General features: G+C 41.5%; 1 protein-coding gene across 1 annotated transcript; it reads left to right on the top strand.

The window, feature by feature from the left end:
* Nucleotides 1–8,633: 8,633 nt before the first annotated feature.
* On the top strand, nucleotides 8,634–9,155 carry LOC148801136 (uncharacterized). Its single transcript, XM_088900325.1, has one exon. It carries the CDS (start codon nucleotides 8,634–8,636, stop codon nucleotides 9,153–9,155), a length of 522 nt encoding a protein of 173 aa, XP_088756451.1.
* Nucleotides 9,156–13,930: the final 4,775 nt, after the last annotated feature.

Genomic DNA, 13,930 nt, shown 5'->3' with positions numbered 1-13,930 from the left:
TTTTTTTTAAGATTTTTCAAATTTTGAAAAATTATAGCAAAAATAGGTATTTTTTTAATCTTTTATAATATCTTGTGATTTCTTTTTTTTTCTTGAATGTTTAAATTTATGTTGATCTACATTTCTTACATTCAAAATCACAATTTTTTTGTGCTATTAGTAGATTTATGGAAATTTCATGAAGATATTTGGGGAAAATATAAATTAACAAAAATTTTGAAAATGTAAGTTTTTTCTTTGCCTAGAAAGACTAAATATGTTTTAGATCTATGGACTTATTTATCATATCCATAGAGCAATTGAAATTTCTTCTTTAATATTTTTATATTTTGAAAATTAAAAAAATAAACAATAATTAATTATATTTTATCATTTGATCATAACAATTAAATATATTATAATTCTATGGATGATCTATCATATCCATAGACCAATTGAAATTTCTTCTTTAATAATTATTCTTTTTAATTTTTTTTAGAAATAAAAAATAAAAAATAATAATTAATTAATTAATTATATTTTATCATTTGATCACAATAATTGAATATATTATAATTTTATTGATGATCTATCATATCCATAATTGAAATTTCTTCTTTAATAACTATTTTTTACTATATTATATAATGTTTATTTATTTTTTATAATTTTTGGAAACTAATAATAAATAATAATTATTTAAACAATAAATAATTATTAATTATATTTTCACATAGAAGTTGTACTAATGTAATATATAAATTAACAAAAATTTTGAAAATGTAAGTTTTTTCTTTGCCTAGAAACACTAATTATGTTTTAGATCTATGGACTTATCTATCATATCCATAGAGCAATTGAAATTTCTTCTTTAATATTTTTATATTTTGAAAATTAAAAAAATAAACAATAATTAATTATATTTTATCATTTGATCATAACAATTGAATATATTATAATTCTATGGATGATCTATCATATCCATAGACCAATTTAACTTTCTTCTTTAATAATTATTCTTTTTTATTTTTTTAGAATTAAAAAATAATAATTAATTATTTAATTAATTATATTTTATCATTTGATCACAGTAATTGAATATATTATAATTTTATTGATGATCTATCATATCCATAATTGAAAATTCTTCTTTAATAACTATTTTTTTACTATATTATATAATGTTTATTTATTTTTTATAATTTTTGGAAACTAATAATAAATAATTATTAATTATATTTTCACATAGAAGTTGTACCAATGTAATATATAAATTAACAAAAATTTTGAAAATGTAAGTTTTTTCTTTGCCTAGAAACACTAAATATGTTTTAGATCTATGGACTTATCTATCATATCCATAGAGCAATTGAAATTTCTTCTTTAATATTTTTTTTTATTTTGAAAATTAAAAAAATAAACAATAATTAATTATATTTTATCATTTGATCATAACAATTGAATATATTATAATTCTATGGATGATGTATCATATCCATAGACCAATTGAGCTTTCTTCTTTAATAATTATTCTGTTTTATTTTTTTTAGAAATAAAAAAAAAATTAATTAATTAATTATATTTTATCATTTGATCACAGTAATTGAGTATATTATAATTTTATTGATGATCTATCATATCCATAATTGAAATTTCTTCTTTAATAACTATTTTTTACTATATTATATCATGTTTATTTATTTTTTATAATTTTTGGAAACTAATAATAAATAATAATTATTTAAACAATAAATAATTATTAATTATATTTTCACATAGAAGTTGTACCAATGTAATATATAAATTAACAAAAATTTTGAAAGTGTAAGTTTTTTCTTTTCCTAGAAACACTAAATATGTTTTAGATCTATGGACTTATCTATCATATCCATAGAGCAATTGAAATTTATTCTTTAATATTTTTATATTTTGAAAATTAAAAAAATAAACAATAATTAATTATATTTTATCATTTGATCATAACAATTGAATATATTATAATTCTATGGATGATCTATCATATCCATAGACCAATTGAAATTTCTTCTTTAATAATTATTCTTTTTTATTTTTTTTTAAATAAAAAATAATAATTAATTAATTAATTATATTTTATCATTTGATCAAAGTAATTGAATATATTATATTTTATTGATGATCTATCATATCCATAATTGAAATTTCTTCTTTAATAACTATTTTTTACTATATTATAGAATGTTTATTTATTTTTTATAATTTTTGGAAACTAATAACAAATAATAATTATTTAAAAAATAAATAATTATTAATTATATTTTCACATAGAAGTTGTACCAATGCATGCTTTATGGTTGGATAGGAGAGTTGGGTTTTTCTCATCTCATAAAACATTAAAACTTAAGAATTATAGTTTATAAATTATAGTTAAGCATAGGATTTTTAATGAAATTATAATTAGCTATAATATATTTCTTCATAAAACCATTAAAATATATTAAATTAATGTATATACAGCTCATTGAGGTCTTATACTTGGTGCCGTTGATGTATTTTTATGATTTATTAAAGTATTTATAGTGTTTCCAAGTGTATCTATGCGTATCTTAGCTTTTCTCCGATACGCATGTGTATCCATGGCGTATCCCGATACGTATCTTAAAATTGCCTTTCTGATACACTTGGCATTTTTGATACTTTGAACCTTGGTTGCTCATCTCATAGACAATTTTTGCACATCAATACATAGGTAAATGCATGTATTTCTCTTCCTTTCTTCTTCGAATTGTCTAAATAGGGGCTCTTCCCATTGTATTTCTATCAAAATTTATTTTTGTTTCGAAGCTAAACCACCACTTAACTCCACCACACAGTACTGTCACTACAGTGATCTACTCTACAACCTTTTCCATTCACCAACTCTCTTGTAAATCTGACTCCACCGATGAGTTTTCACAAGTCACTCTATGGGGGCGTTCTTTTGTTGGATTTGGAGAAGGAGGAAGTTGGTCAATGGGATTTTGGTTCTCATTGATCAAGAATCCCATGTTCTTTTATCAAATTTATGTGGGAACAAGAGAAAGTTTATTTTCTTGGGTATTGATGAAGGGTGATTTGGCACGACCTAGTAAGTATAGGTCACGTTGACGTGATCTGTCCAAAGGATGACAACTCAGCAAAAGGAAGTCAGTAGAAATTAGAGCTTGGGTGTTTGGTCACCATGGCACAAAGCCACCTCGGCATAAAGGCAACTTGGCATAAACTCACCTCGGTACCTAATCCAGTTTGGGGCCCAAGAAGCGAAGTAACACATAACCGATTCCAAAATCTTCATAGCAGACTCCAAACCTATCACACCGCGTAACGACTGGCATTATCCTCTCCCTGACCAGATCAAGCAGAGGCAATAGACTTCCTTAAGTGATGCGCTACTCCCCAACTAAAGCGGAAACGGATCTCATCCACTCAGGCTAAAAACCCCAGAACCGTTTTCGTGAGGTCCACGACAACTTAGCTATATATGGGCATTAACCCCTCCGGATCCCAGGTACGCACAATTATTGGCCCACTAGTATACTTATCACTCAACTTTCAGCTCACAATACTAACTTAAGCATCACAGCGACCTCGCTGGGTTAGCCACCCCGAGTTCTTTGAGCTTCATTGTTTTGCAGACCAAACTAGCTCACCACGCAACCAAGTTCTAGATCATCCTCCAGCTAGGAGCATCCAGATCGCGCACCATCATTTGGTGTCGTCTGTGGGAATTTGATCGAAAGGTCATTCCAACTTCTTTTTACACTCAATGGACTCCTCCAGCAACACCGGGAAAGGTGTTGACATGAACGTCCCCGGGGGGCAAGATCAGCAATCAACTCTCCCTCAGGGTCCCATGGTGTGTATCGATCAGTTTACCATCCCCCTCACAATTTCAGGGGTTTCATCATTGTTTGTATCGTAGACCATCCCGCAAGTGAGCGTTCTGCTCCGCCAAGTGGGCACCACCTTCTCAGAGCCCTCTGTGATTCCCCCTAGGGTCGGGCACTCCCAGTTCAATGACATGGTTCAGTGCGTCTGGATGATGTCCAGATGCAATAGGTCCAGCGGTTCCAGCAATACTTCCTCTAGAAACAGTATCAGCAACAGTTTCCACCATTGCAGCCGAGTCAGCAACCGGTTTCGCCTCGACACGCCACTCAGCTTCAAGGGCAGAATCGAAAACCGCACAGATCCGCTCAAGATGTCCACCGATCTCCCCATCAGGGTGAGGGGACATCGCAGGTACCAGTACCTCCCAAGAGCCATACTTCACTATGGGGCAGGATTGACGGGCAGCGCACTCCCCCGATCTCTTAGGGGGTAACCTGGGAGACAGGCCCGAAGACAACCAGCCTAACAGAAGCAACCAACCGCAGCATTTGCGGCTTGAGAACAATAGGTCACAGAGAGAAGATCATTAGGTTGGAGCCTGAGACGTGGACTCAAAGCAAGCCCCCTCCGTGCCTCACCATGACCAACGCAAACTTCACACCCATGAGGAGTTATTGAGCAGGAACCCCGATCCACCTCGCGACAATGTATGGGAGCGCGGGAGAGCCAAGGTCGAGGTACCAGACCAGACTAAGGCTAGCAGCACCAATGTCGAACCTACAAAGAAGCAACAACAGCAGCGTTGCAAGACTCGACGCTCTTCGGCCAGAAATAGTCCACCAGCAAAGCCCAGCCAGCCAGTGGAACAGACCAAAGAAAGAGAAGAGGTAAGCCTGGTGGCAACGAAAATAATGCCTGCTCTACTAAGCTAGTCATCTTCCCAATCACCCGAGCTCCTAGCAGCCCCGATGCCAAAGGATTTCAAGGTCATCACGCTAGACAAGTATGATGGGTTGTTCGACACTAATGACCACGTAGATGCCTTCCAATATCAGATGCACCTCGCTGGGGCTGACGAAGCCTGCATGTGTGTGGCATTCTCCACCACATTTAGAGGGATAGTTCAGACCTGGTATAGGAACCTCGCACCGGGCTCCATCAAGAGTTAGGATCAGTTTGCCGACCTGTTCACGGTGTGCCCGAAGTCATAGGAGATCCTTCTGAACGTGGTGCAAAAGGAAGGAGAGTCTATTAAAAGCTACATCAAGCACTTCAATGAGACGTGCCTGCAGATTCCGGACCTCGATCCAGCGGTGCGCCTCACTGCAGCAACGAAGGAGATCACCCATAGAGAGTTCAAATGGCACGTGGTAGCAAATAAACCGAAGAACATCACCGAGTTCCTCAAGCTGGCTGATTAGTTCATCGGCACCGAAGAGGAAATCGACCAGAGGATTGACAATCCGCCGGGTGAAAAGAGGAAGAGAAGTATGTCCCCGAGCAAATAAAAGAAGCAAATCCACACGTTCGAGAAGTAAGTCCCCCTCATGTGGCTACAAGTCAAGTCGGCGTTCCAAGACCTCTCCAGTAGAGCGAACCAACTACACCACCCTTAACGCGAAGAGAGGAGACCGAGCCAACTACACCACTCTTCCATCGTCAGATGGCCACCTAGGCTAAGGGAGACCGAGCCACAAGAAACCCAAACGTCTACTGCCACTTCCACTGGGATCACGGTCATAACACAGAGAACTGCAAGAATCTTCGTTACGAGATCAAGGAACTCATCCACCGTGGGTACCTTAAGAATTACACCCTATGGGAAGAGAGAGGGCAAGGAGATCGTCAGGGTGACCAGAGAAGGAACGCCCCTGAGACTATTAGGCAGAATGAGTAGCCACCTCGGCAGTTACCAGAGGAAAGACCAGTCAATGGTGTGATCAATAAGATCATCGGCGGATCCATTATTGTGAGGTGCACCTCAGCAACAGGGAGGACATCGGTCCGTGAATTGGAGAACGAAGGCGAAAACCCACCAATGCGACGTCGGCTCGAAGAACCTATCTACTTCACTGAGGACGATGTGTGCGGGATTCGGTATCTACATGATGATGCCTTAGTCGTGAAACTGAGAACCAATGACTTCGAAGTGAAGCTAATCCTAGTGGACTCGGGCAATTCGACAGATATTCTCTTCAAGGAGACCTTCGATAAATTGCAGTTACAATGGACCGACCTAAAGCCAACAGACACACCCTTGGTAGGGTTCAGTGGAGAAGAGGTCAGACCCCTTGGTTGGGTCACAATACCAGTGGAGGCAGGCACGTGGCCGAACGTCATCCGATTCGAGCACACTTTTCCGGTGGTCACGACTCCATCCCCCTACAACGCGATCATAGGTCATCCTATCACACACATTCTACGTGCTATACTGTTCACCTATTACTTAGCGATGAAGTTCCCAACTGATTACGGTGTGGGGGTTGTGCAAGGTGACCAGCTCGAATCCCGTAAGTGCTACGTGGCCGCCCTAAAAGGAAAGGCAAAACTGACGGAGGACGTCAAGCTCGAACAACCAGCGGAGCATATAGAAGAGTGAGTTGCCCCGACAGAAGAAACAATCCACATAACGGTTTTCGAGACCGAGCCAACCAAAACTCTTCAGATCGGCACCTTGATCAGCAAATCACTCCGAACTCAACTTGTAAGTTTCTTACTAAAAAATCTAGACATTTTTGCTTGGTTCACGGCAGAGATGCCCGGAATCGATCCTAAAATAATAACTCACAAACTTAATGTGGATCCTCTAGTCAGGCCAATAAGACAAAGAAAACACAACCTTACCCCAGAGCGATGGAGGATAGTCGATGAAGAGGTTGGGAAAATCATCGCCATAGACTTCATCAGGGAGGTCCATTACCCGAGCTAGGTCGCCAACTCGGTACTAGTAAAGAAGGCCAACGGCAAGTGGCGCATGTGCGTCCCGACCTGAATGGAGCCTACCCGAAAGATTGCTTCCCACTGCCTAGAATTGACCGCCTAGGAGACATGACCTCGGGGCACGAGTTGCTGAGTTTTCTAGACGCCTACTCTGGCTACAACCAGATTAGGATGGACCCTGCTGACTAGGACAATACTGCATTTATAACTGAACTCGGGTTGTACTGTTATAAAGTTATGCCCTTTGGTTTGAAAAACGCCGGGGCATCGTTCTAGTGACTTGTAAATAAAGTTTTTGAGCCATTGATAGGTAATCAAGTGGAATGTTATGTTGATGACATGGTCACGAAGACCCAATTTTTGAACTCTTTATTGAATGATTTAAATGATGTTTTTCAAATTTTAAGGAAGTATAATATGAAATTAAACCCGAGCAAGTGTGTCTTCGAGGTCACGTTGGGTAAATTCCCAGGTTATATAGTGAACCGACGTGGCATTGAAGCCAATCCGGAAAAAATTAAAGCTATTCTAGATATGATACCACCCCGAAAAATAAAGTCAGTCCAAAGGCTGACTGGTTGGGTAGCCACATTGGACCGAGGAGTGCCAGCTCACATTTGACGAGCTAGAAAGGTACCTAAGTACTGCATCAGTTCTAACCAACCTGAAGAAGGAGAAGAGTTAAAGCTATATCCCTTCGCGAGTGACGAGGTGGTCAACGCGGTACTGATCAAAGAAGTAGACTGGTTCCAGCGACCCGTTTACTATGTCAGTAAAGTTTTACAAGATGCCAAAATCAGGTACCCCGAGATCGAGAATCTAGCATCCACGCTGGTCATAATAGCCTAGAAACTACGCATGTACTTCCAGGCCCACACTATCATCATCCTCACCAATTGGCCTCTGAGGCAGATTTTGCTCAAGCTCGATGTGTCTGAGAGATTGACGAAATGGTTCTTCGAACTGAGCAAATGCGACATCCAGTTTGAGCCCTGCTCAGCGATTAAAGCCCAAGTCTTTGCGGATTTCATTGCAGAATGCATGTTCAACATGCCGACCCCGAAACTGACTGAGCCTGCCAATACATCGGAGGCACCAACCAGTGCGGCACCGATCCTCATCAAGGTTTGACCAGCGTGGGACGAGGAGCCCTAGATCCACCACGTAGTTGGCTCGTTAAATCTACGAAGAAGTGGTGCTGGACTAACGTTGTGCGGGCCTAGCGGGGTGAAGCTGGAGTACACTCTCTAGTTCGTATTCGAAGCATCGAACAACGAAGCATTAATCGTTAGGATTAACCTAGCGAAGGAGATGGAAGCTAAACACCTCATCGTATGTAGTGATTCACAATTGGTGGTCAACCAGGTTAACGGTGACTACGAGGCTCGTGACCGGATCATGGCAGCATACCTAGCCACAGTCAGAGAGATTCTGCGGAACTTTCACTCTTACTTCATTAGGCAGATACCGAGGTTCGAGAACGTTGAGGCCGATGCACTGTCTTGATTGGCCAGTACCAACGAGAACACGAACATGACATTATATATCGAAGACCTACCTCGCCCTAGCATTCTCGAGGGGGGGGGCAGAAGAGGTCGCTCCCGTGTTGGTTGCAGAACTGAGTTGGATAAACCAGCTCGTCAATTATCTGCTCCACAGGACCCTGTCGACAGAATGCAATGCAGCTCGGAGGGTAAAGCGACAATTAAGCCGTTATGTTATAATCGATGGGCAGCTATATAGGAGATCCTTCACGCTCCCCTCGAGTTCGTCAAGAAGTGTGACAATTGCCAAAGGCATGCCAACATCCCTCAACTTCCTACTACCGATCTGAAATACCTCTCCAGCCCGTGGTCTTTTGCTCAATGGGGATAGACATACTCAGACCTTTCCTCCTGGCAACCAGGCAGAGAAGGTTCCTGATCGTGGTAGTAGATTACTTCACGAAGTGGGTGGAGGTCGAGCTGTTGGTAACCATCACAACTCATAACATACAGAACTTCTTCTGGAAAAGCATAGTGTGCTGCTTCAGACTACCTCGGGTGTTGATATTCGATAAAAGGAAGCAGTTCGAAGACATCAAGTTCCAGAATTGGTGTGTGGAGATGGAAAACTGGCAAAATTTCACCTCGATGGCACACCTGCAAGCGAACGAACAAGCTGAAGTAACGAATAGGGTGATTCTCCGTGGACTGAAAGCTCACCTATCCCGAGCTAAGGGATTGTGGGTAGATGAGTTGCCTAGTGTCCTTTGGGCCTACTGGACTACCATCAAGACCGCGGCTGGTGAGACACCCTTCAACCTCACATATGGGACGGAAGTTGTGATTCCGACAGAGATTGAAGTACCGACGTTGTGTCTCGAAACCTACGACAAAGAGAAATGATGACGAGCTTAAAACAAAATTGGACTTCATTAAGGAGGTACGCGATCTGACTTACTTTTGGACAACGGCTTACCAGTAGAGAGTAGCTCGGTACTATAACGCTCGGGTGAGGAAGCGACTATTTAGATTTAGTGATCTTGTCTTCGTAAGGTAATGGTACCTAAACCTGGCGTGGGTAAGCTCGGTCGGAATTGGGAAGGTCCTTACTAGGTTAGACGAGTGTTCGGAGAAGAAGCCTATGAGTTCAAGACCATGGAAGGGAAGTAGGTACCCCGAGCTTGGAATATTGACAACTTAAAGAGATACTACCTGTAAACCTTAATACAAGCAAAAAATGACTACGTCCATAAGACCACTGAATTGGTCCTATGGGCAACGAACTGGAGAGAGGACCTTAAGTCACTCTTAGAAGCCTAAGGGCTATGGTGCCGAGCTGTCAAGTGACCTCTGCACGATTTAAGACCCAGTTGCTTCTCCGGCACGGGCAGAGAAGTCCTATTCGCCTCTTCGGCATAGGCAACTTAAGGTCCGGTCGCCTCTTCGGCACGAGCTCATTAAAACCTAGTTGCTTTGGCATGGGTAAGGCAAAGTAGAACGCATGCACATAGGTCGGGCATGTACGCCCTACAGTGTCTGATCACCCCGGCGTACAATAACAATTATTCCTATTCGAGTTCGGGTGTAATCTCGAGTTCGAGAGTAATCTATACTTAGAAAAAATTTGCAAAATGTTTGTATTCTATTAATAAAGTACTTTGAGTACATTGTAAAAATAAAAGAAAAGAGAAGAGAGGATTACAACTATTTAGCTGATTTCGGAGCCTTGGAACATCAAGCATTTACCAAGGGGGGTCCAAGAAAAAGAGGCATCAGTCAGTTCGGGACTCTTCATCCCCAACAAAAGCATTAGCGGGCATATCTGTCTCCATGTGGTCCTCGACGGCGTTAGCCCCCTCTCCCTCTCCCGTTGTATCGCCGCCACTCTCCTCCTCGGAATCAAGGTCCTTTGCGGCTTCAACGGACATCTCCTTCGTGACCTTAACTGTCATGATGGCGCTGAGGTCAAGGTGGGGAAATTCATGCTGGGTCAACCACCTGTTAAGCTTAAATCCCTTGCGGTAGCCCATTGTCCCGACCTCGACCATCTTCTCTTTCTTTTGGGCCACCTCATGCTCCTAAAATTGCTTCTTCTCCGCTTCGAGCTCCTTCTTCTTTGCCATCAGCAGAGTCAATAGCTCCTTCTTAGCTCGCGCGATGTTTTCCAGCCAGTTGATCTCGCAGCGAGCTAAGTTGAGCTTGAAGTGGGCATTTCAAGAGGACTCCTTGGCTTCGAGAGCTCACCTGCCAAAAGACGAAAACAAGTAGAAGTATGAAGAAAAATCTAAGTACAAAACAACCTGAAGGCTAAGTACATACCACCATGCAATGCGTGGCCACTTAGGTCCCGAGTTGAGCAACCAGCAAGTCAGCCCAATGAGCGACCACCTTGGCAAACACCGCGTCCTTGCTCTTGAGAAGGCCATACTTTTGAATCAAAATACTCCGGATTGAGGTTCACTGCCCAAAGAAGTGGCGACCATTGGTACGGACCGAGGCTCTGAAGACGTGGTCTCCTCAGGCACATAGAGTGGAGTGGCCTTGCTTGGGTCCTCCTCAACCAAGTCGATCATAGGAGGATGTTCGGTGATAGGTGGGTGTTCAAGGGCAGAGGTGGCGACGTCAGAGGTGGTGGTCTCGGTGTGGAGGTGAGCCTTCTTGGAGGCCCACTTCTTCTTCTTTCCCTTCTACATTCTCCCAAAGAGTTCTTCAGTATGGATGTCATCCATGGCAACTGCAACAAATGATGAACTAAATTAAATACGACATCAAACTAAAACAAATAGGAAAAAGGTACAATAGTTAGCGACCTACTAGGAGGTCTTAGACCAACTTGCATGAGCTTCTCCTCGGTCACAAAGTTTACGAACTTCAAGTCGAGCTTCACCCAAGATCGGACCTCCTCCCTTGTCTTCGGGTCCAGTCTGACGCTGAGGTCCTAGATGGCTGCCCTCCAGTGAGTCGGGAAGGGCCACCCCTCGGTGTTACGAACCACGAAGTAATGTCTCTTCTAGGCCGGGACTCTGTTAGGGAGCTCGTGCAACAGCTTGTACCCAGGGCGAGGAGACATATAGTAACTTCGCCTGTGTTTGGGTAGAACACAAGACAAGTTCTTTTTAATGGAAAGGATCGAAGAGTTGTTGCTCTATGGCAATGGTACCTACGATGTTACAAATGGAGTTCGGATGTAGCTGGTCTATGGCAATGTCAAAAAACTTGATGATTTCGATTATGAAAGGATGGAGTGGAAGACGCAGCCCGACTATGAGCTGCTCCTCAAAGACCATGATCTTGTCATGACCTTGATCCCAAGGAAAGTTGCCTAAGGGAATACTATGAACAAAATCATTGGGAAGTCTGTACCGAGCTACCAGGGATAGGAGCCTGCCCGCTATCATCGTAGAAGACCGAAACTATCCGGTAGGTGACCTCGCTGTGAGGTGGAGGCCAACTTGCCAGAGGCTTCTTGCTCTCACCGAGGTGAGTCCATCTTGGACAGATTGTGCCGAAGTGCCTACCTCGGCAGGATGAGACTCCGCAGTTTGTGTCGAGGTCCCCACCTCGACCCCAACGGATTCGTTGCTCGCATCTAGAAGGGTATCTAAGCTAAGGCTAGACATACTAACAAAAAAGACAAATGGAACCAAAAGCAAAGGGAGATGAACTCACCTAAAGAAGACCGAAGAAAGCTGGATGACCTCGGACCTGGGAATAGCTGACACCGAGTTGAGAGACTTGAACGCAACCTCAAGGGCTTTGGTTCGCGATTTTGTGGTGAAGAAAATGAACCATTCAGTCCCTATTTATAACCAATATATATGGGAATCAACGGCCGAGATCTACACGATCCAACGACTCCTAGGAAAATTGGTTGCATGCTTTCCGAGGTTGAAATCAGTTTAGCACACGTTTTGACATCCGCAAAGACTATAATCGGCTTGACGTCCGCGCGTATCTAATACGCGATCTGGGTCACTCCCTGGTTGAGCCAAACAGTCGAACAGGTCCGAACAATGGTCCACCCTTCGTATCACCTAGACTTCGTGCCAAATCCACCTGAGCTCATCATGAACTCTCCACGCCGGGTTAGGACCCCTGGCACGAGGAGTGGGGGGCAATGGATGAAGGGTGGTTTGCACGACCTAGTAAGTAAAGGTCACGTGGACGCGATCTGCTCGAAGGATGACAACTCAACAAAAGCAACCTAATCAGCAGATTTAGAGCTTGGGTGTTCGGTCACCTCGGCATAAACTCACCTCGGTACCTAATCCAGTTCGGGGCCCAAGAACCGAAGTAACATGTAACTGCGTCCAAAAGCTTCATAGCAGACTCCAAACCTATCACACTGCATAACGGTTGGCATTATCCTCTCCCCAACCGGATCAAACGAAGGCAATAGACTTCATTAGCTGACGCGCTACTCCCCGACTAAAACAAAAACAGATCTCATCCACTCAGGCCGAAGACCCCGGAACCGTTTTCGTGAGGTCCAGGTACGTAGAATTATTTGCCCACTAGTATACTTATAACTCAACTTTCAACTCGCAATACTAACTTAAGCATCGGAGCGACCTTGCCGGGTTAGCCACCCCAAGTTCTATGAGCTTCACTATTTTGCAGATTGAACCAGCCACCACGCAGCCAAGTTTCAATTCATCCTCCAGCTAGGAGCATCGAGATCGTGCTCCGTCAGGTATCACTTACCCAGGAAAGTGATACCCATCTCCTAAGTGGGTAAATAACTTTCCCACATAGGGGGAAAGTTGCCAATACTTGAATGGGACAAAAATGCCCCTTTTAATAATGGATTTCTATGACTAAAATGATCATTACTTTATTTAGCTAAAAAATAAAAAAATATGGGTAGATGCACTTAACTGGATAAGTATTTCCCAAGAAAAACTTATCCAGGTAATTATATTTAAGCGAGTAAATAACTTACCGAAAAGAAAAGAGGCCTATATAATAAACTCAATGTATGTTAGATTGTGTTCTATTAATTGAGTTTTAAAGAGATTATCAATATATTCCAATGTCACCTGAGCTTTAATTTCCACTCTTTCGCATCTACTGTAATCACTATTTAGTGCTATTACCGTAGATGCCAATCAGGGTCAGAATTTAACGAATCAGCAAAATCAAGGGATTCTCAATGCATTTCTTTAAACTCTATTTATCATCTATTGTAGACAATTAAACGAAATCGGAATGCCAGTGCAAACGAAGTGAATGGGGGAAGGAGTTAATCGGCTGATGTTCTTTCATTTGGCTAGCAAAAACATTCATTGGCAATTATGCGTCATCGTTCTTGCGTTTCTCTTTCAACAAATGGAAGTTTTCTCAATTTGCCTTCTATCACTTATTAGCGTTTGAATGGAATGTTTAAATAGCAATCATAGCCATCCCATTGACCGTGAGATGTTGCTGTGGTTGCTTTGTTTCATCCTCTTTATTTATTTATTTTTTGATTGTGAATGTTAGCAGTTGTTTTATGATGGATTTTTTTTACGCCAAAAGGATAGAATTCGTTCAAGTGAGTACAGTCAGAAACTAAGGACACTTCGACCAGGTACAAGGACAAGAAATTGAAGTTGCATGTCTTGCTAGTTTATGGGCAACCTTGTTGCAACACTTTTTAGTAAACTTCAGAGTATTGGGAGAATTTAGTAAGGATTTCT

Source organism: Nelumbo nucifera, chromosome 3 (genome assembly GCF_055504915.1).
Source record: "Nelumbo nucifera cultivar China Antique chromosome 3, China Antique-T2T, whole genome shotgun sequence".
Taxonomy (NCBI): domain Eukaryota; kingdom Viridiplantae; phylum Streptophyta; class Magnoliopsida; order Proteales; family Nelumbonaceae; genus Nelumbo; species Nelumbo nucifera.
This window is presented reverse-complemented; position numbering and strand designations above follow the sequence as displayed.

Coding starts and splice junctions, on each gene's coding strand:
- LOC148801136 (XM_088900325.1), top strand. CDS start 8,634: ATGGGGATAGACATACTCAGACCTTTCCTCCTGGCAACCAGGCAGAGA.